The 21462-nt window shown below is 39.7% G+C and overlaps 2 protein-coding genes across 2 annotated transcripts in view; one reads left to right on the top strand and one right to left on the bottom strand.

Moving 5' to 3' along the window:
- LOC144681612 (uncharacterized) overlaps window positions 1-21462 on the top strand; it is an 84771-nt gene that overhangs the window by 16043 nt on the left and 47266 nt on the right. The window lies entirely within an intron of this gene.
- LOC144681448 (inter-alpha-trypsin inhibitor heavy chain H3-like) lies at window positions 514-17602 on the bottom strand. Its single transcript, XM_078543034.1, has 6 exons — window positions 17586-17602; window positions 7184-7257; window positions 1357-1453; window positions 934-1096; window positions 755-829; window positions 514-658 (listed from the first exon to the last, which is right to left on the bottom strand). Exons 1-6 carry the CDS (start codon window positions 17600-17602, stop codon window positions 518-520), a joined length of 567 nt encoding a protein of 188 aa, XP_078399160.1. The 3' UTR covers window positions 514-517.

Here is a 21462-nt window from a genome sequence, read left to right as displayed (position 1 = left end):
CGTCATCCACTGCGTCCCCCCTTTCCAGCACAAGATTGTTGAGAGCGCAGCATGCAACCACTATCACTGAGAGACGATCTGGGAGGTACTGGAGTGCTGAATGGTCCAGGCATCGGAAGCGCATCTTGAGAAGACCAATGGCTCTCTCCACCACAGCCCTAGTGGTGCTGTGGCTCCTATTGTAGCACTGCTCAGCTTCTGTTCTTGGATGGCGGACAGGCATCATGAGCCACCTTCTGAGGGGATAGCCCTTGTCACCCAGCAGCCATCCATCAAGCCCGGCCGGAGCACCTGGGAGTGTCTGAGGGTGTAGGAGTCATGGGAGCTGCCTGGGTACCTTGCACAGACTTGTAGAACCAGCATCCTGTGATCACACACTATCTGCACGTTCATGGAGTGGAAGCCCTTCCTGTTGCAAAATGGTGGACAAAGTAGCCATTCAAAATCTGAAATAACATTTATGAGGCAATTGGTGAAAAGTTACACAATGTGAACAAATAGAAACTATTTCAAATTGTCATCTAATCACCTGTATTTCACCACTAGACAGGTCTCTATTGACATCATACTGTATGATGAAGTCTCCGCCCAACAGTGTTTCACTGCAATCAGGACATTTTCGCTGTTGCTCCAGGGTTGGTTTGAAGGAAATATGAGCCTAAATTGAGTTTGATTTTAGATTTCAGTTATTCCATTCTGAAATTCCAATAAAGGAAATGTTGAAGATGCCTCTGTCAAGTTCAGAATTGCATACCTTTCTCCCAGTTCTATTCTTCACCACAGCTTGTTCAAGGTCATTGCCCTTTGGTTTGAAAATATGGGCATCAATCTAAAAAAAAACACACAAATATCAAGGAATTTAATAATAATTTTATTGTATGTCAAGTTATAGTTAAAATATTTTAGTTATAAAATATTAAATAACCATTTTACCGGGAAATGGCTGACAAGCTGCATAGGTCTTACTCTGAGGATCATCTCATATTTTCCCAATTTGCGCTTTAATAATTCTTCATAAGTTACTTCAAAAGTAACTTTTTTGGCTGGTGCAACGTTTACTGATATTTTAAATTTCTCCATTTTTCTTCTGGATGCTCTTTGTCCACCAGAAAACAAGTAGAAGTTAAATGAAAGGAGTTATCAAGTAGCGGTGCCTTCACTTTGAGAACAGACCATGAAAATAATTCAACCTGGAAAGCTTGTCACTCCTGAACTCTCTGGGTAGGGTTATGAACCATGTTTCCACATCACGTCGCCCACCGCCCATCCCCACCACGCCCACCCCGTATGTATTTCACATACTCAATATTCTCTGCCAATTATTTTGTAATTATATGAGTATAATTTAGCCCTTACTTTACCAAACCTGCAGTCTGTCCCCTGGCAACTGCAGCCTTGTACTGTTGATGAGCAGCTTCTTTTTTCTTCACATCTCCAGAGTACTTCACTCCATCTATAGTCATTACAGAGGAAGGCAACAGAAGAATGAATTAGCAAACTAGAATTAAACTCACTATTAAATCCATTATTAGCCATACCCATAGCTTGGGCAGGTGGGAGAGAGGTTAAAGAAGGAATGAAGTTAATTTTCCACAATATTTTTCTGTGAATAAACGGGCCCAGTAGGAGAACAATTCAACTTGCATGGTTTTTAGGCTGGGTATTTTCTGTACACTTATCCACAATGCTTGAAATGTTGCAATACAAACAATTGAGAATTCAATCTCTTAACAATTTACATTTAATAGAATCAAATCCTTTAAAAAAGATACCATGAGCATCAGTTCTGTTTCTTCAGATTGGGTTGTCAGCTTTAAATAAACGTTGGAGGGCTTAATTCATAATTCCATTCACGTGAGGCAAATATGTAATGTTAATTTGGGTTTTGGGAATGTGTGCGCTAGAATTATTAAACAAAACATTTCTTCAGTAATCCAAACTAAAATGGGTCAAAATTAGATCAAAAATACACTGAAAAATGTTTATAGTTATGGATCAGTCGCTCAGAAATTAATTTGTGCAGTCATTTTAATCTTTTTAAAAACTAATTTGAGTGATACAATAATTGTATCAAAGTGCCTTACACTTAATATGCAAATCAAAAGTGTGTCTGAAGCACAATCTTTTATAATATTTCATTCAACCCTGAAAGTAGCAGTGATTTGCCTAAATGACAATGAATTTTCATTAGCTTTACATAGTGTTATTAATTTAATGGAAATTTGGAAAAAGATCAGATGCATTGGAAATTTATTTTTTCTAAAATGCTGACTTGATAGTCTTCTGATGGTGCATATTCTGATGATGCATAGTTAAGAGAGGCAGCAGCAGAAAGTGGGCCTGTTAACAGTACTCAAACTGCACTCTTGTCCTAGTCTCATTAGCATTATGACCTTCATAGTGCATGATGCAGTCTCATGATGTGGTTGGGGGAAAAAAAATCACACAGTCGCATGCGAAGCTGATTTTCTGAGGTACCTCATTCAATTCCAGCTCTATATTTTTTCTTGTTCATTCACAAGATGTGTGCATCATTGGTAACGCTAGCATCTATTGCCCATTCCTGTATAAATGAGTGGCTTGCTAGGCCACTTCAGAGGGCAATTAAGAGTTAATCACATTACTGTGGGTCTAGAGTCACATATAGGCCAGAAGAATGGAATGGCCTATTCCCTAAAAGGCATTAATGAAGCAGATGGATTTTTTGCAACAATCCAATAGTTTCATGGTCACCATTAATGAACCTAGCTTTTTGTTCTAGGTTTATTTAATTAACTGAATTTAAATTCACAAACTGACATGGTGGGATTTGAACTCACATTTCCACATTATCAGCCCAGTAAGATAACAGCCAATCATGGAAAGTCTCAGGTTCATACTCAGTTCTCAGCAGAGTGGAACTATCCTAGCTTGGTTCCATTCTCATCTATCAAGTCACAGTCAGAGAATCATCTGCAATGGCTTCTCCTCCCAATCCCATAATTTTACGTCTGGAGTTCCCCAAGGATCTATCCTTGGCCTTTTTTAAATCATTGTTCGTGGCATGTCAGCATGGCTGGTAAGACAGCGGTTATTGCCTATCCCCAGGTGTCCTTGAAAAGGTCGTGGTGAGCAGTCTTCTTGAACTACTGCAGTCCATGTGATACAGATACACCAATACTACTGTTAAGAAGGGGGTGACAGGATTTTGACCCAACAACAGCGAAGGAATGTAAATATATTTTCAAGTGAGGATGGTGTGTGACTTGGAGCAGAACGTGCAGGAACTGGTGTTCCCATATACCTGCTGCCGGTTGCAGGTTTGGAAGGTTACATCAAAGGAATCTTGGCGAGTTACTGCAGTGAATCGTATAAATGGGACACATTGCTATTACTGTGCATCAGTGGTGGGGGGAGTAAATGTTGAAGCTGGTGAATGGGGCAGCAATCAAGCAGGCTCCATTATCTTGAATGGTGTCGAGCTTCTTGCGTGTTGTTCAAGCTGCACTCAGGCAAGTGGAGAATATTCCATCACACTCTTGACTTGTGCCTTGTAGATGGACAGACTTTGGGGAGTCAGGAGGTGAGCTATTCACCTCAGAATTCCATCTCCAACCTGCTCTTGCAGCCACAGTATTTATGTAGCTGGTCTAGTTAAGTTTCTGGTCAATGATGATCCCCAGGATGTTGATGTTGTGGGATTTAGGGATGGTAATGCAGTTGAATGTCAGGGGAAGGTGGCCAGATTCTTGTTGGAAATGGTCATTGCCTAGTGCAAATATCATTTATCAGCCCAAGTCTGAGTGTTGTCCAGGTCTTGCTGCATGTGGGCAGAGACTGATTCAGTTTCTGAGGAGTTGCAAATGGAACTGAACATTGTGCAATATCAACAAATATCCCCAATTCTGACCTTATGATGGACAAAAAGTCTTTGATGAAGCAGCTGAAGATGGTTGGGCCTAGGACATTGCCTTGAGGAACTTCTCCTGTGATGTCTTTGGGCTGAGATGATTGGCCTCCAACAACCACAACTATCTTCCTTTGTGTGTTAGGCATGATACTTCCATTATTTGTTTAATTATCCACCACCATTCGTGACTGTATGTGGCAAGTCTGCAGAACTTTGATCTGATCCATTTGTTGTGGGACCGCTTAGCTCCATCTATAACATGCTGCTTCTGCTGTTTAGCATGCATGTAATCAATGCATGTAATCCTGCATTGTAGCTTTAACAGGTTGGCACCTGATACAATGCCAGGCATGTTCTTCCATGCTCCTCACTGAATTAGGTTTGGTCCCTTGGCTTAGTGATACTGGTAGAGTAAGGGATATAGCTGGGTCATGAGGTTACAGCTTAGGCAATCAGCAGAAATAGAATTGTTTTCAACCACACAGTGCCTCATGGATACCCAGTTTTGAGCTGTTAGATCAGCTCTAAATCTATCCCATTTTATACTGTAGTAGTGTCACACAATATGGTTGAGGGTGTCCTCAGTGTGAAGATGAGACTTTGTTTCCACAAGGACTGTGCGGTGGTTGTCCAACAATCATGGACAGTTGCATCTGTAACAGATAGATTGGTGAGGACAAGATTAAGTAGGTTTTTCCCTCATGTTGCTTCGCTCACCGCTTGCCGCAGGTCCAGTCTGGCAACTATGTTGTTCAGGACACAGTCAGCTTTGTCAGTAGTAGTGCTACTGATTTAGGTTTGGTGATGGACATTAGAGTCCCCTCCAGAGTACACTCTGTACCCTTGCTATACTCAGTGCTTCTTCCAAGTGGTGTTTAACATGGAGAGTACTGATTCATCGGCTGAGGGAGGGCGAGGTAGGTAGTTATCAGCATAGGATATCTTTCTCATTTTTACCTGATGCTGAGACATCATGGGATCTGGAGCCAATGCTGAGGACTCTCAGGCTCACTTCCTCCTGACTATATACCACCGTGCTCTGCTGTCACTTCTGGTGGATGTGTCCAGTCTGGATCTGTTGGGGCAGTTAATACTCAGGGATGATGATGGAGGAGTTTGGGACACTGGCTGAAAGGCATGATCTGAGAGTGTGACTGGTCTGTGGGACAACTCTCCCAATTTTGGCACAACTCCTCAGATGTTAGTGAGGGGGGCTTTGCAGGGTTGGCTGAGCAGGGTGTGCATTTACCAATACCACGTCGTCCATCTGCTTCATTTTATTTTCTGTGGCGGTTCGGTACAACTGAGTGGCTGCCCATTTCAGAGAGCAACTTGCTGTGGGTTTAGATGCACATGAAGGTCAGACCAGGTAAGGACAGCAGATTTCCTTCCCTAAAGGACATCAGATAAAGATATAATGATATAAGTGGAAGCATTTGTTGTTAAGTAGCTTGGAGGTTTTATGTTAAGTGTGTTATATAAAGGTAAGTTGTTGATCTGATAAAAGGTCATCAAACTGAATATGAACATTGTTTGTCTCTCCGTAGATACTGCTTGACTTTTAAGTATTTGCCACATTTTTGGCTTTTATTTCAGAGTTTTAGCATCCACAATATTTTATTTTTATGTAAGTTGTTCTTTTTAAGCACATTACAAGGAATTTCACTCATTATCCTTTCTTAAGTAAGTTTTTTCCTTTCCTTTTGATCTTATTTAACTATTCATTTTTCAGCACCGATGAAGGGGCCCATTCCCAAACATTCACTTGTCTGTCCTAGCCAACGATTATGATTGACTTACAGTATTTTTCCAACAGTTTCTACAGATATAGTGTATATTTTTAAAAATTTTTATCTGAATTAACTTCCAGCTTCAGATTTTTTAAAAACTTGTTGTGCATTTTCAACAATAAGAACTACCATTTATATAGCATCTTTAACATTGTAATATATCCCAAAGCACTTCACTCGAGTGTTGTTGAACAAAATTTGATGCTGAGCCACATAAGGAGATATTAGTTCAGGTTGATCATGGAGGTGGGCTTAAAGGAGTGTCCAATATGTCTTATTTTTATCTCTCAATTATGTATGCCTGCTACTTCTGGGGCTATGCAAAAATGAATTTAGCTTAAATCAGCAAAATTGCAAGCTAGAATGTGAGCCATCTGGTGCACTTGTTTAACTGTGGATCAAAATAGAGGCCAGATCATGCACAGAAATGCAAATGGCCAAACAAATGCTTAACAAATATGTGTACAGGGGCCACTTGAGTATGTCACTGTGACCAGAGAACAAAAAAGTAGCTCGCTATTTACAATTCGTGACACTGTAATGCTTACATATAGGGATTAATTATAACCATTAACTAGCTAGTATTAAGTATAATCTGCCTCCATTCTAACTCTAACCTCAAGCACAAATCACCTTGCAAACTCAGAAATTAAAAAAGAAATCTCCACTTTTCATTTCTCAATTTACAAGCTGTAAGTGAAGCAGCTCCTATTTAAGATTGCACTGGTCATCAGTTTGGGCTGTACCTTGTTTCTAAAACTGCCTGACTGAAAAAATGTGAAAATAAAAGGAGTGCATTACACCACTGCTTGCAAAGGCTAGTTGCATCATTCTACAATTCCAAAAAAACATAATTAGAAATCACACAAGTACACTTGCTATGTACATTGCCCACCAAGTGCTTTGTCCATGCTCACTACAGATAGCCATCTATAATGGCATTAACCATTTGGCATCACCAGAGATGTCAATTACAATTAAAATGCGTTAAATGCTTTGGCTATTTTGTGCAGCTCAGTGCTTACTGATTTAAAAGTGCTGCTGATTTCAGGTAAAGTCAAGTCTCCAATGTGCTTAAAAGCTCCACTTTCTGACTGACTCATGTAATTATTAATAGTGTGAATAGTTGATGGAGATTTCAGGAAGCTTCAATCGGTTGTTGGCACTGTTAACAGCTACACAAGGCAGTCAGAAAGTGGAGAATTCAAGCAGCTTCATTCTGGCGGTTTTACATTGCACCACATATAATGGGAAAATTGTCTTAGCAAAATCGCACCGATTATATGTGGTGGAGGCTACAGCCAAAAGTATATGATAAATGGCAAAGTCATTAAGATTTGTGAGAGCTGGCAAGAGCCTGCCATCATATTATAAAAAATGGCCAGGGATCAATAAGTGACTAAAAGAGAGAAGTCACTAGTAATATAAAATAAAAATGAGGTAAGGGAGTGTGTCCATTTTAACCTCAATTTGGTAGTTTGTTAGGTAATTGTAGCAGATACACACATGGTAAAGTTGGTAATGAAAGCTGTTTTGGGCAGTTCAACTTCAAAGAGGGCTTCCTTGGACTGAGTTGCCCTGTTTACCACTCAGCTTGTTATCACATTGTGAGCGAATCGAGATGTAATTTTGGAATCGATCTTCAAGCTGTAGACTTCAATCTTTCTCCCACCCTGAAGAAATTAGAAAAATATTTTAACTGGTGAAGAATTACAATGAATCACTGTATTATGAACAAAGTAAAGCTGCTCTGATATTGAGCTTCAGCCAGGCTGGCACTCATGGCACATCTTGTTAGAATAACATGTTTACCGGCCCAAGGATAACCAGCAGAACTGAGGCAGGCCTAGTAAAACAGGCTGTTTCTAGCCACTTGTCTAAAGAAAATGCCTGAAAAGCCTCCCTTTATGAAACAATGGCTGCAATAGAGCCCTGTCCTGCCCAAGGTGAAATCAAACCCACTCACCGAACATTGCATCACTTTGTATCAGATGCTACAGTGTCACATTAGCACCACTGAAGAGGTGATAAATCTCTTTGAGCCTGTGTTCAAACTATGATGAGCAATAACCTTTCAGGAAGTTCTTGAATGACAAAATCCCAGAACAAGAAAAATAGATTAATGCAAATTAAGGTCAAGGCTTTTTCCCTGTAGAATTTGGATTCCGAATATGTAAATCCATTTTGCTTAGGACCCTACAGATAATACAGAATTTTGTCTGATCAATTTAGGCTGGATTTGCATCTAAGCCTCAAAAGGCAGAATGTCCAAGACACCCTGCAAATTTTTGCATTCTCAGAGCTTAATGGAAATTGTTTTAAAATCCCCTGATGTTGACAATTTCATACTGTATAAAATTTCCTCGTATCAAAATGAATTATAATTCATATTTGGGCTCAGATCATCCAAGGTACAATTGAAATGAATTTAAAGTCCTAAAAATGTCAGAAATACAGGCACCTCCTTCACTATTTGGATACAGATTTCCCTTCCCTTACTGACTAAATTATCAGCTAACTTAGCACCATCTTGCTTCCACCAGGAAAACTGAACAAATCACAACAATCATGATCATGGTGTGACTCAAAGAATTATAGAAATAGTGCCCCACACCCTGCCAGTCTGCCCCGCTTCTCTCTGTCAGTTACCAGCATCAGTCCACAAGCACAGTCAAAATGACAAATTGACAAAATCAAAAGGAATTAACACCAACTTTCCACCAGTCCCACCAATCCCAATCACCAAACACCAAACCCTTTATGGCCTCACCCTATCTCTGTAATTCCTCCAGTCGCACAGCCCTGCGAGATATCTGTGCTCCATCAATTCTGGCCTTTTGAGTAACCTGATTTTAAACGCTCTATCATTGGTATAGCTGTGACTTCAGCTGTCAAGGCCCTTAGCTCTGGAATGCCCTCCCTAAACCTCTCCACTTCTCTGTCTCTCTTTCTCCCTTTAAGACACTCCAAGCTTTTGGTCATCTGCCCTAATATTGCCCTACGTAGCTCTGTGCCAAGCTTTTGCTTTATAACATTCCTGTGAAGCACATTTTATTGTGTCAAAGGTACTCTATGAATACAAGTTGTTTTTGTTTGTTTTTAAAAAGGTTAATTCCTCAAAAGAAAAGCACATAGATGTGCAAAGAGCCACTTTGGTGTTTAATTCCTTTTGATTTTGTCAATGCTATCTCAGAATTCACAGTAAGCATTTTGTGGACTGATGCCGGTAACTGACAGAACCGGGGCAGACTGGCAGGGTGTGGGGTACCATTTCTATAATTCTTTGAGTTACACCATGATCATGATTGTTGTGATTTGTTCAGTTTTCCTGGTGGAAGTGAGATGGTGTCGATGTCTAAGTTAGCTGATAACTTAGTCAGTAAGGGAAGGGAAATCCGTATCCAAATAGTGAAGGAGGTGTATTTCTGACATTTTTTGGACTTTAAATTCATTTCAATTGAACCTTGGATGATCTGAACCCAAATATGAATTATAATTCATTGTGATACAAGGAAATTTTATACAGTGTGAAATTGTCAACATCAGGGGATTTTTAAACAATTTCCATTAAGCTCTTGTTGCGGGAACCAAAGATTTTGACTTTGCCCTTCTCAATATGTAGTTGGAAGAAATTTCTGCTCATTCATAATTAGATGGTAGACAAGCAATCTGACAATATAGAGACAGTGGAGGAATAAAGAGCGGTGGCAGTAAGGTAGAGCTGCGTGCCGTCAGTATCTGTGTCGAAATAGACACCGAGTTTTCAGATGATGTCGCTGAGGGGCTGTATACAGAAATAGAACGGGCAAAGGATAGATCCTTGGGAGTAAGAGAGGTAACAATAAGGGAATGGGAAGGGGATGAGAAACCACTGCAGGTATTCTCTGGCTATGATTTGACAGTTAAGAACAGAGCCAGGAGGGTGCAGTCCCACCCAAATGGATGAGGGTGGAAAGGTGTTGGAGAAGGATGGTGTGGTCAACCATGTCAAAGGCTGCAGACTGGTTGAAAAAGAGGAGGGATAACTTACCTTTGTCACAGTCACATAGGATTTAATTTCTAACTTTGAGAGCCATTTCAGTATTGTGGCAGGGGCAGAAACTGATAGAGGGGTTCAGACATGGAGTTCTGGGAAAGATGGGCACAGATTTGGGAAGTGATGAGAACTGTGGAGAGGAAAGGTTCTTTGAGATGGATGATGATGGCAGATTTGGGAGAGAAAGGGACAGAACCTGAAGAGAGAGAACCATTAACAATATCAGCTAATATGGGAGTCAGAAAGGGAAATTAAGTGGTCAACATTTTACTGGCAAAAGGGTGGAGTGAGCAGGAGATGGGTCTCGTGGACAAGATAAGGCTGGAGAGGACATGAGAGGAAATTTTATGGTTCATTAGACTAACTGGGGAAAATATTTAAAAGTAGCACAAAGGCTCTTGTGAAAAATATATGTGCACATGTTCATATATCCTAAAGTAGTTATTCCAAAATGTGAAAGTTCACTTATCATGAGGAACTGTATGATTCAGCAATGCGCAGTGGGTTGAAAAACCAGTTTAACTGTTAATGCGCAATAATCAAAGTAACTTCAAACAAGTTTCCAAATACAACAACTTTCATTTCTATAATAGGAAAATATCTGTGCAGGAAAATATCTGAATATTTTATATATCAGGAAAATGATACTGTAAACACAGAGTATGGAGAGGGGAGAATAAATATATGACACAAATAACATATCCTGCCAAGTCCTTTGTGTTGCTGTTGTGTTGTGGAGAGATTTGTCACAGACATTACAGTAGGCAAAGGACATTTGCTTCTTCATCCAACTAGGGTTTCCAACCCTCCAGGATTCACCTGGAGTCAACCTCAATTGAGGATTAATCTCCTGGACACTGTTATGAGCACCGGAAGGGAAAAAGGGGGGCATTAAAAATTGTTTTGCTCATATTCTTTGAATAAGTTTGTTTATTAATTATCAAAATATTGGAAGTAGGAAAATTGGCTTTTGACTATGTAGACCTGTTGAAGGTGGGAGGTCTTGTAATAAATCCTACAGAAATACGTCTAACCACAGTATACAACCCTACATCTGACAGTACGCTATCTGCAATTCTTAGTTTGCAGATAAGTACTGTTACAATCCTGTTAGGGACTGTTAACATTTAAAGAAGAAATCAGAACACCCTGCAATTACCCGACAAAACTATGCCACAAGATTTTACGTTTTTAAACAAAAACAAACTTTATTGTATTTAAAGAGAAATTAAACAAAGCTAACACCACGAGCTTAACGTTATAGCTCATAAAGACTTATGCTATAAACTCAGTTCTATGTTTTACTTACATTTCCGTTCAGGAAGCCAACCACTGCCCGCAATCGGGGCCGGAAGGCAATTTCACGCTGGTGGGCCAATTAAGGCCCACCCAGCGTGAAACACGAGCGACAGCGCTCAGCACTGCCTATGTGGGCGGGGGGGGGGGGGGGGAGGTGTGCGAGCTGGGTGAGTGCGATGTTCATGCATGCACATGAGTGCATGCTTCATAATCTCCCTGAGGCACAGAGCTGCCTCAGGGAATGAAGAGATATGATATGAGGTAAGAGTTCCCTTACTTTATGAAATCTTGAAGGTTCATTCACTCTTCCTGGGACCAACCCAAAAGTATGCCACAGCCCTCCAGAACTCACTTTAATTCTCCTCAGTGTTCCAGCTATCCTCCAAGGTAAGATTCTATGGTGGTCCTTCCATTAGGCTTTTGGCTGTTATGACACAGCCGATGGTAAATGCAGACCCGTTCAAATCCCAGAGGGAAATTTGAAACAGCTGTCACTACTACTTTTTAATTTGTATAAATTTAGAGATGAGTGCCTTGAATTCCATAGTAATAAGACCACCAAGTCTTATAGGTTTTTATAAAACTAGATTAAACATTTATTAATAAGAGAAGTGATTTTAAATAGATATATAGTTCTACAAATTACTACTATGATAACTCCCAAATCCCCCAATCAATCTAACTCCCAGTTACACTTTCGTTAAGGCAACAATAAGACACATAAGGCAAAATTTCACCCATGTCAGCCGGGGTTGGCGGGGGCAGTCAGGAAGCCAACCACTTGCCCTCGATCGGGTCCCGGGGGAGGGGGTGGTGGTGGGGGGGCGGGGGGTCGGAAGGCTATTTCACGCTGATGGGCCAATTAAGGCCCACCCAGAGTGAAACACGAGCGACAGTGCTCAGTACTGCCTGTGTGGGCGGCAGGGAGGAGTACAAGCTGGGCAAGCGCGACGTTCGTGCATGCGCATGAGTGCATGCTTCATAATCACCCTGAGACACAGAGCTGCCTCAGAGATGTGAAGAGATATGGAAAAAAAATTTTTTTAAATGTAATGAAATATGTCCCCTCATTCAGGGACATGTTATTAATGAAAAATTAAAGTTTTTATTTTAATTTTATTTGCTTTTGGAAATCTCATACTGCCCGTGGATGAGGTTTCATAAAAAATGCAAAGTCCACTGGGCCTTTTCACCTGCCCGCCAACCCTGCCAACCGTTAGGTTGGACCGGGAATAAAAAATTTAAGTTAATTGATTACTTAATGTCCTTAACAGGCCTTTTAATTGTCAGCGGGTGCACTGCCGGCTCCAGCGCACGCCTGCCAACTGAGCTATCACGCGACTGCGCGTTGACATCAGCACAATTGGCCGATGTCAACATGTGTCATTTCATGCTCGAGCAGGTCAGGCGTGCGCCCGGTCGCTGAGCGAAAATTTCTGCCCGTAGATTTTAAAAGACCCAGGTAAAGAAACATGATACCCTGAACAAGACGAATTCCATGTGAGTTTCCTTAACTTCAGTCCTTTGAAGACAACAGCTTGAGGCATAGGCTTTTCACACACTTGTAAGATCTTAAAAAGATCTTTGCTCCTTTATACATATTTTCCCCTTCGAATGCAAATACCCATTGTTTCACTATGTCTTTGCTCTTTATCTCCTTGATAATAAAACCTTCTCACAGCACTACGTTTTACCAGTAATCTTTGGGAAAAATAAACACACTGCTTCTAAACTTCACCTAGCTAGGTGACACATTTCACCCCTACTTTGAAAACAATCTAGTCTGGTTTATTTCAAAATGCAAGTGTTCCCTTGACATCTATGTTTCTAAACTTCCCCATGCTTATCTAATAACATTTCAAGCCTAACTTCTCTTCTTAGATCAAAGCACCCAGACTAATTCAATTAAGTCACTCTCTCTCACACACACACATATAATCACATCCCACTATCACTCTATTTTGCAATAAATTCCAATAACATTGAGAATTATTATATCTTCTTGATATCCCACTCCATATTGAAAAATGAGGCATAATTTAAAAAGGCAGCTTCATTTTTATTAACCCACCTTATACTATCCCAATGCTTATCTATATGCTTACAGTATTACATTACCAGATGCATGCATTAACATAACAATATATATCCAAATCCTTTGCATCAGTGGAAATCATTCCAATTCGGAGTACAGGTTTTTAAATGTCCAATTTTCCCTTTAAGCTTCAAACTCTTGATAAAGCATCTGCAAACAGATTGTCTTATCCAGCAACATGTATAATCAGTAGATTAAATGATTGCAGTAATAAATTCCATCTGAATAGCCTTGCACTTCTGTCTTGAAATTTGTCCAGAAACTTTAAAGGATTGTGGTCTATATAAACAATTGTTTGTGACAAATTCTTGACATTCTCATATGAATTTCAAAATGCTGCAATGCTAACACCAAACATAAAGTCTCTTTTTCGATCATTGAATATCTTCTCTGTTGTACATTCAACTACTGTGAAAAATACCCTATCGGTTTTTCAATTCCAGTGTCATCCTCTTGTAACAGTACGGCCCTGATGCCTTGCATTGACGCTTGTGTCAATGGCCAACTTAAATTGCTTGGTGTAATTGGGTACTGTCAAAACTGGTGTTGTAGTTAATACGGTTTTCAGATTGTCAAATGCCTTCTGACACTCATGCGTCCATTGAAACTTCTGTTCTTTTTAAATAGTTCGGTCAGTGGAGCAACCACACTGCCAGAATTTGGCACAAATTTCCGATAAAACCCACTCATGCCCAGAAATCTCAAAATTTCTCATTTTGTTGTAGGCACAGAGAAATCCATGATAGCCTTGATTTTCACATCTCTCGGAGCCATCTTACTATGTCCAATGGCCTAAGTAACTTGCGCTTTTGCAAATTCACTTTTAGCCAAGTTCACCACCAAATTAGCTTCTTTTAATCGAGTAATTCTTCCAGATGTTGTAAATGCTCCTTCCACGTAGGACTGAAAAATATCAAGTCATCAATATAAACAGCACACTTGCTGAGACCTGCAATTACTTTGTTCATCAGTCTTTTATACGTCACAGGTGCATTCTTCATACCAAATCACATGACTTTAAACTGATATAGTCCATTTGGCATCGCAAAAGCCGATATCTCCTTAGCTGTCTCCGATAATGGTACTTGCCAATATCCTTTCAGCAAATCAATCTTTGTGATAAATTTTGATTGTCCCACTTTCTCAGGACAATCTTCCAACCTTTGTATAGGATATGAATCTGCTTTTGTCATCACATTCACCTTTCGATAGTCGACACACAGTCTTTGAGTTCTATTGTGAGCTGCCTCAGAGAGATGAAATGCTGTGTTTAACAATGTTAAAGAAAATAAAAATGTCATAAAAAAAAGTCCCCTCATGTGACTCTGTCACATGAGCAGGGGCATGTTTTTAAATCAAGTGTAAAATTTTTATTTGATTTTTATTTGCTTTAGGAAACCTCATCCCACCCACGGATGAGGTTTCCTAAAAAGTGCAAAGGCCACTTGGCCTTTTCACCTGCCCGCCAGCCATTAGGTTGGACAAGCAGGGTAAATTTGAATTTAATTACATTTTTAATGAACTTAACAGGTCTTTTAATTGTCGGCACACACGCACTGGAGTCAGCAGCCCGCCTGCAGAACAAAATATCGTGGAACGCTTGCCCAACATCATCACACGTCATTTTATATTCGGCCAGGTTGGGCGCTCGCCTGCCCACCAAGCTAAATATTCTGCCCATTATGTATAGCTAAATCTGTTTTCCACAACGTATTTCCACATTTTATCTTTATCTTTAAATTCCACAAATAGCTTTGTGTGACTGCAATAGTTTTCTCAAATCACTTTGACACTTGTCTGGAACGTAATTCAATATTACATTTAAATTTTCAAGTACCCTTTCATTATCCAATCTGATTAGAGGAAAATCAATTGCAGAATCCTGCATTTCTACTTCTTTCTCTTTATTTACTACCACTAACCCCTCCCTTTGGTACTCTTTCCTGTCACAGTACTTTTTAAGCACACCCTCTGCTTCTTTCTTCTATTTGGAGTATTTATTAAATAATTTACTTCACTCAGTTTCTTTTCAATCCTGTAAGGCCCACTAAGCCTTGCCTTTAAGGAATCACCCAGTATTGGTAACAGAACTAGCAATTTCTCTGCAGCAACAAAATTCTAAGCGGTAGCTTTCCTGTCTGCTTTCACTTTCATCACTTGCTGTCATATCTTTAAATGTTCCCTAACCAACTCACATGCTCTGTCTAATCTCTCTCTCTGAATTTTGATACATAATCCAGGAGAATAGTTTCTTAATTTTGACCCACCAATTTCTCATGAATCAATTTCAGTGGTCCCCTTACCTCATGACCACAGACTAAAGCCAGTCTATGCATTAGGAGCATCCCTAATAGCAAATAACAAGGATGGAATTCCTCCATACCAATCCTGTGGATAATCCTGACTGTACGCTCTCATCATAGTTTTTAAGAGTTTGATGCCATCTTTCCAAAGCCTCTTGTGACTCAGGATGATAAGCTTTTGACTTAAATTGTTTTATCCCCAAACTGTTCATTACTTCCTTAAACAGCTGTGACATAAAATTTGAACCTTGATCTGATTGTATTTCGTTAGGTAAACCATATCTTGTAAAAAATTTAGTTAACTCTCCAACAATCTTCTTTGTTGTAATTTTTCTAAAAGGTATTTCTTCAGGAAATCTGTTAGACAATAAATATTGATTTCCACTTTTAGTCTTAGGGAGGGGTCCTACAGAATCAATCATGACTCTAGTAAAAGGTTCTTCAAATGCTGGAATTGGAATTAAAGGTACCAGTTAATCACTGCTTGTGGCTTTCCTATCACCTGACATGTGTGACATATTCTACAGAATTTGACTACATCCCTATGCAATCCATTATATTTGTATCTTTGCCTATGTCTAATTCCTAAATGTCCCTTCATGGAAATTTCATGAGCTATCCTCAGAATTTCATTTCTATAACCAACTGGGATAACAACCTGATGCACCTCCCTTCAGCTTTCATTTGCTGAAACATGATATAGCCTCCATTTTCTCATTAAAATATTACCCTTAAGGTAATAACACTCTGGAATACATTTTGCCTGTTTCTGAGTAAGCTATCTGATATAAATGTTCCAACATTATCAGCTGACTTCATAATTTTCCTCTGCTAACCTGCCTGAAATAGTGAGATACTGGTGGAAAAGATGGGAAAATTTATGTTTTTTGGGCCTAAATTTTCTCCTTGTCATTGGTAGGACGTCTATCCACCATAATCTGGCCTGTTTTCTTTGGCTGAAGCTCATAAAAAATGCAGCATATAATCCTGTTGCAATCCCTATCACCAAGAGGGAGCCAGCTGCTGCAAGGATGAAAAATTCCAGTAGTGTTGCAGCATGAACATCACCTGAAGAGTGGGAGGAGATTTAGAGGAGAAACTCTATAGAAGAGAGCTGACTCCAAGGCCTTAAAGATTTTATTGTTAGGCCTATATGGAGGTAGGGGTGCCAACTACAAGTCCTTCTCTCTTCATCCAGTGATTACTAGATGCTCCCAGTGTGATTATCACCATCCTTCTCCCGGCAATCCCTTGGGTCAGCAGAGAAAGCAATGGTAAACAGGAAAATGTAGTGGCTTGCTGGGAACTGCTTCCTGCCAGAATTTACATTTGGCCGCCAGGGGAAGGGTCACCAGCAGGGAAGAAGAAAATTCAGATCGGGGTGAAAACACAGCAATAGGTTTTAAACAGTACATAATTTTTTTTTAATCCAGAAGATTGTTTTACTAAGAAGAGAATTTTAGAACTCACACAATGCTTCTTTCTAATTTTGGACTGGATGAAAGATTTGCAAACATATTAAAAGCTCCCTTCGTTTTTCTGCCTGTTTCTTAATAAATTATCTCTTGCCTCTGAATAAACTAGTTCCAGAACAGGATTCCTGCCTTTTAACAAAACCTAAGGCTCAGTCAGGCTGACCAATGCACACTTGAAGAAAACAAACTTGCAGCACCCGGGAGATTGAGCAGAAGAGTGAGTCTGACTGGATTGTTCTGTGGGGAGCCAGCATGGACTGAATTGGCTGAATGGCCTCCTCCTGTGCCATAAATTACTCTGATTCTGTGTTATACACAGAGCAATGAATGCAGGATATCATTTAACCAGAAATACCCGTCTTCCTGAAAACATATTAAGGAGCTACATGATTCTGCCATCCAGTGGGTGAAAGAAGTTAACACATTTGGGCATTTGCCATTATAACTTACTGTTTTCCACTGCACTCTACTTCTAACAAATCTGTAATGGTGCTAACAATCAGCCCCGAAATTACACAGGAGATTTGGGCAGACAAATGCTTAAAGCATGTTTCCCTGAAATTCCTGAAACTATCCTGGACACTTTCACAGAACCCCACCCCATTTTGTCTTAACCCATACTACCTTAGCACAGCTGCAATCCTCTACACGACACCCTAGTTACAACTGTAAGCCTCTAGATTGCCTACAAATTGTACCTTGATTTCTTTTCCATTATGTACTAGTCTTATCTAATCCCCAGGTTCTTTCTTTTTCAGAATTCAATGCAGACTCCATCTATAAATCCTTTAAATAATTTTCACCTATGCTACATTACATTGCTCCATTATAATTAATGCCCTATTCCCCAGCTTTATTTCTAATGCACTGCATGCTTGCATGAAAATGCTGCAGCCTAACATAACCATAAAGCACAGTACCCTTTTGTTTTTATTTTCCTTCACCAGTCTTCTGATTAGTCTCTCTTCTATCTGCCCTCATGTACATCCCCAGCCCCTAAATGTGCTATATTTTTAACTGCAATCCCACTTGACACACCTATTTTTAACTGACTTATGTCTTCTAAAGTTTGCTTCTCTGTTAATCGTGTATTAATTGTACTTAATTCGATGCAGACTGTGGACATTAACTGGTATTCACTTGAGACCCTTATAAATAGATATACTAAAATTGTGGTTGGTAGGAGGTGTAAGTCTTGTTTACAGAGTTACAAGCAAAGTGTGTAAAGATGGGTTCCAGTTCTATCCTTCACCTTGGTGATTGTTTTAATCCAGAAAGCTAGTTGGATGGTCATGAATTCCAGAAACTGCAAAATATTACAGATGGCCATAAGAATTGTCATTGAGTCCATTTATTATGAAGGATAAACATAGAAATTGAGAAGAGTTTCAATGTCGGTACGCTTCATTCACTTAGTTCGCATTGTGTAACTCTATAGCTCTACTACTCATTTAAACAACAGGAACATAGGAACAGGAAGTCATTAAGTTCCTCAAGCCTGTTCTGCCAATAATGGATCTGCCAATAATGGCTGATATGTGGCCTAACTTCATTTAGCTACCTTTACCTCATATTCTTTAATACTTTGTTATCACAATCTATCAATTTCAGATTTAAAAATCAACAATTGATCTAGCATCAATTGCCAAACTTCTACTGTCCTTTGCATGTAAAATTATTTCTAAACTTCATTCTTGAAAAGTCTGGAGGCTGCATTTTGTGTGGGAGTTAGACTGCTCGCCACCACACCCCCACCCACCCAAAAGTCATCTTGGAAGCTGAATCACTACGTACCAGCCCATTTTGTAGCCATTACATGCTGCAGGTGGACTAAATTGGTGAATAGTGGGACTTCTGCCCCTCACTCGGGAGGAAGTCCCGCCCTCAGAAGTTGATGGCTAATCTGATTGAGCAGCAGGTCCATCAGTCCCAGCAGGACCAGGGTTGAGTAATGGGCACTGCTGGTACTACAGGAAGAAGGCTCAAGAAAGATCATGGATGTTCTGAGAAGGTAAGTCCAACAGCTTTAGGGCAGGGAGAGCTTCCAGAGTCCAGGAGCGGGTGGGAACAGGGGGTAGGGAGGCCAGGTCCAGTCAGGCAGGCGGAGGGTGGTGACACCTCAGGGGCAATGCCCTGCCGATGCACACAGGGTGCTCCCTGAATGTTCTGCCACCCCCTTCCTTCCCATCACTTCTCATATAGGCCTTTAAAAATGGCCTGCCAGCTCCCGCATAACTGTCCACACCAACTGTTACTTGGACAACATTTTATTCAGGTCACTATTAACAAGCCTAAATGACTATTAATTATTTATGTACATATGGCAAGCGGATTGCCAATTTCAGAACCCACCACCTAGCATATTATAGAGGTAAGCTCGGGGGTGGGCATGAACAGGGGTGGGTGTGAATATAGTGGGCTAGCCACCCGACCTATTTTCTGTGCACCCCCTCCCCCCACCACCAAGTGAGGACAAGTACAATCCAGCCCTGGTTCCAATTTTTAGGCTACATACCCCAAGTCGTTGACTCACCAAATAGTTTCTATTTACCCTATCAGTTCCATTAATATCTCAAAAATGTCAATCATATCACTCCTTTACCTTCCAAATTCCAAGGAATATAATCCTAGTTTATATAATCTCTCCTCATAATTTAACGCTTGGGATTACAGGTATCGATCTGGTAAACTTATGCTGCGCTGCCTCCAAAGATAACAACTCCTTCCTTAAGCTTACAAAACAGTAGATTCAAATTTAAGTAACACCTTCACAACTGGAATCACATCCAGCTGCCAGTAGGTACACACATAACTTGCTTGCCCTGTCAGTATTTGCAGAAACAAGTACCTGAACATTGAAGTAATAAGTTCAGGTCAAATCAATTGCAATGGATTTTTAAACCTCAAGTTGAAGACCTGCCTTTTAATTGTCATGACTTTCCAAGAAATTTAGATACAGATGCTTAGAGGCTGAAAGGACCATAATACCTATTTTAGTGTCCAAAGGTATAATAATTTCCATGTTATTGGAATTTATTGTAAAATAGTTTAATAGTGGGATGTGTCTATATATATATATGTGTGTGTGTGTGTCTGTGTGTGAGACTTAATTGGATTAGCGGCAGCTAGTCTGGGTGCTTTGATGTAAGAGAGGTTAGGTTTTAAATGTTAATTAGGTAAACATGGGAAAGTTTAGAAACATAGGTGTCAAGGGAGCATTTGCATTTTGAAATAAACCAGACTAGATTGTTTTCAGAGGGGTGAAATGTGTCACCTAGCCAGGTGAAGTTTAGAAATAGCGTATTTATTTTTCCCAAAGATTATTGGTAAAACTCAGTGCTCTGAGAGGTTTTTATTATCAGGAAGGTAAAGTCCAAAGACATAGTGAAACAATGGGTATTTGCATTCAAAGAGGAAAATATGTATAAAGGCAAGACTGTTTGTAAGGATAGGCATTTTATGATCTTAATGTGAAAAGCCTTCAGCATCTATGCCTCAAGCTGCTGTCTTCAAAGGACTGAAGTTAAGAAAACTCACTTTGAATTCGACTTGTTCAGGGTATCATGTTTCTTTGCCTGGGTCTTTGAAAATCTGTGTGTCTTACTGTTGCCTTAAATTGTAACTGGGAGTTAGATTGATTAGGGGATTTAGGAGTTATCATAGTAGTAATTTGTAGATCTATGAATGTATTTAAAAATCATTTCTCTTATTAATAAATGTTTAATCTAGTTTTGTAAAACATATAAGACTTGGTAGTCTTATTGTTCCTGAATTCAAGGCACGCATCTCGAAATTTAAACAAACTGCAAAACAAGTTGTGGCAGTTGTTTCAAGTTTCCCTTTGAGATTTGAACAACTCAGCATTTGCCATCAGCTGTGTCATAACAATAGGCAAAACCTGCACTTGAATAAGACAGCTGCAGACAAGAGTAATAAAAGATAAGGTTTTTGAAGTTGGAATATTAGAGGATGACAGTTGAAAATAATCCAAAGAGTTGTGCTCTTTTATCAGCTGAGAACATGAATTCATTATGTTTACCTGTGCTTTGATGTTCAAAAGTACATTCTTCCTGTCACCACTGCAATCTGAAAATGGATGCTCTGTAGCAGCTAGACTTAGTCTATCAGGTTATTGATTTTGCTCTGCATGCGTTAGTGCACAGGCAGGTCTAAAAATTACATGCCCTGGGGAATAAATGGGGATTTATTTTGAGCTAAAGTATGTTTTTGTCAAAACATGCTAACATCTAATCTGAAAAAATAATGAAAAATCTCAAAGCTTTGATACACTTGAATGTGGCAAATATCCACTGAATTAGAAACTGTTAAAAGCCAAATTAGTAATAATAGTACAAACTTATTTTATATTGATGTTAGCAATACTTCATTGTTATAGGTTACGTAGTATTGCAAGTTAAATGCAGGAGACATTCACAATAATGCCATTTACGATTCATTTTTCTTTTAAAAATTCTAGTTTGCTTATCAGGTGTACTTTCCAAAGTGTCCATGAGTTCACCTGCTGTTTAATGAATAATCTGGAAGAATATGAGCTTCTCATTCAAGACAGAGGAC

The sequence above is a fragment of the Cetorhinus maximus genome, chromosome 6 (genome assembly GCF_964194155.1).
Source record: "Cetorhinus maximus chromosome 6, sCetMax3.hap1.1, whole genome shotgun sequence".
Classification (NCBI taxonomy): Eukaryota; Metazoa; Chordata; class Chondrichthyes; order Lamniformes; family Cetorhinidae; genus Cetorhinus; species Cetorhinus maximus.
The sequence above is the reverse complement of the archived record's forward strand: the minus strand, read 5'-3'. Positions and strand labels throughout refer to the sequence as shown.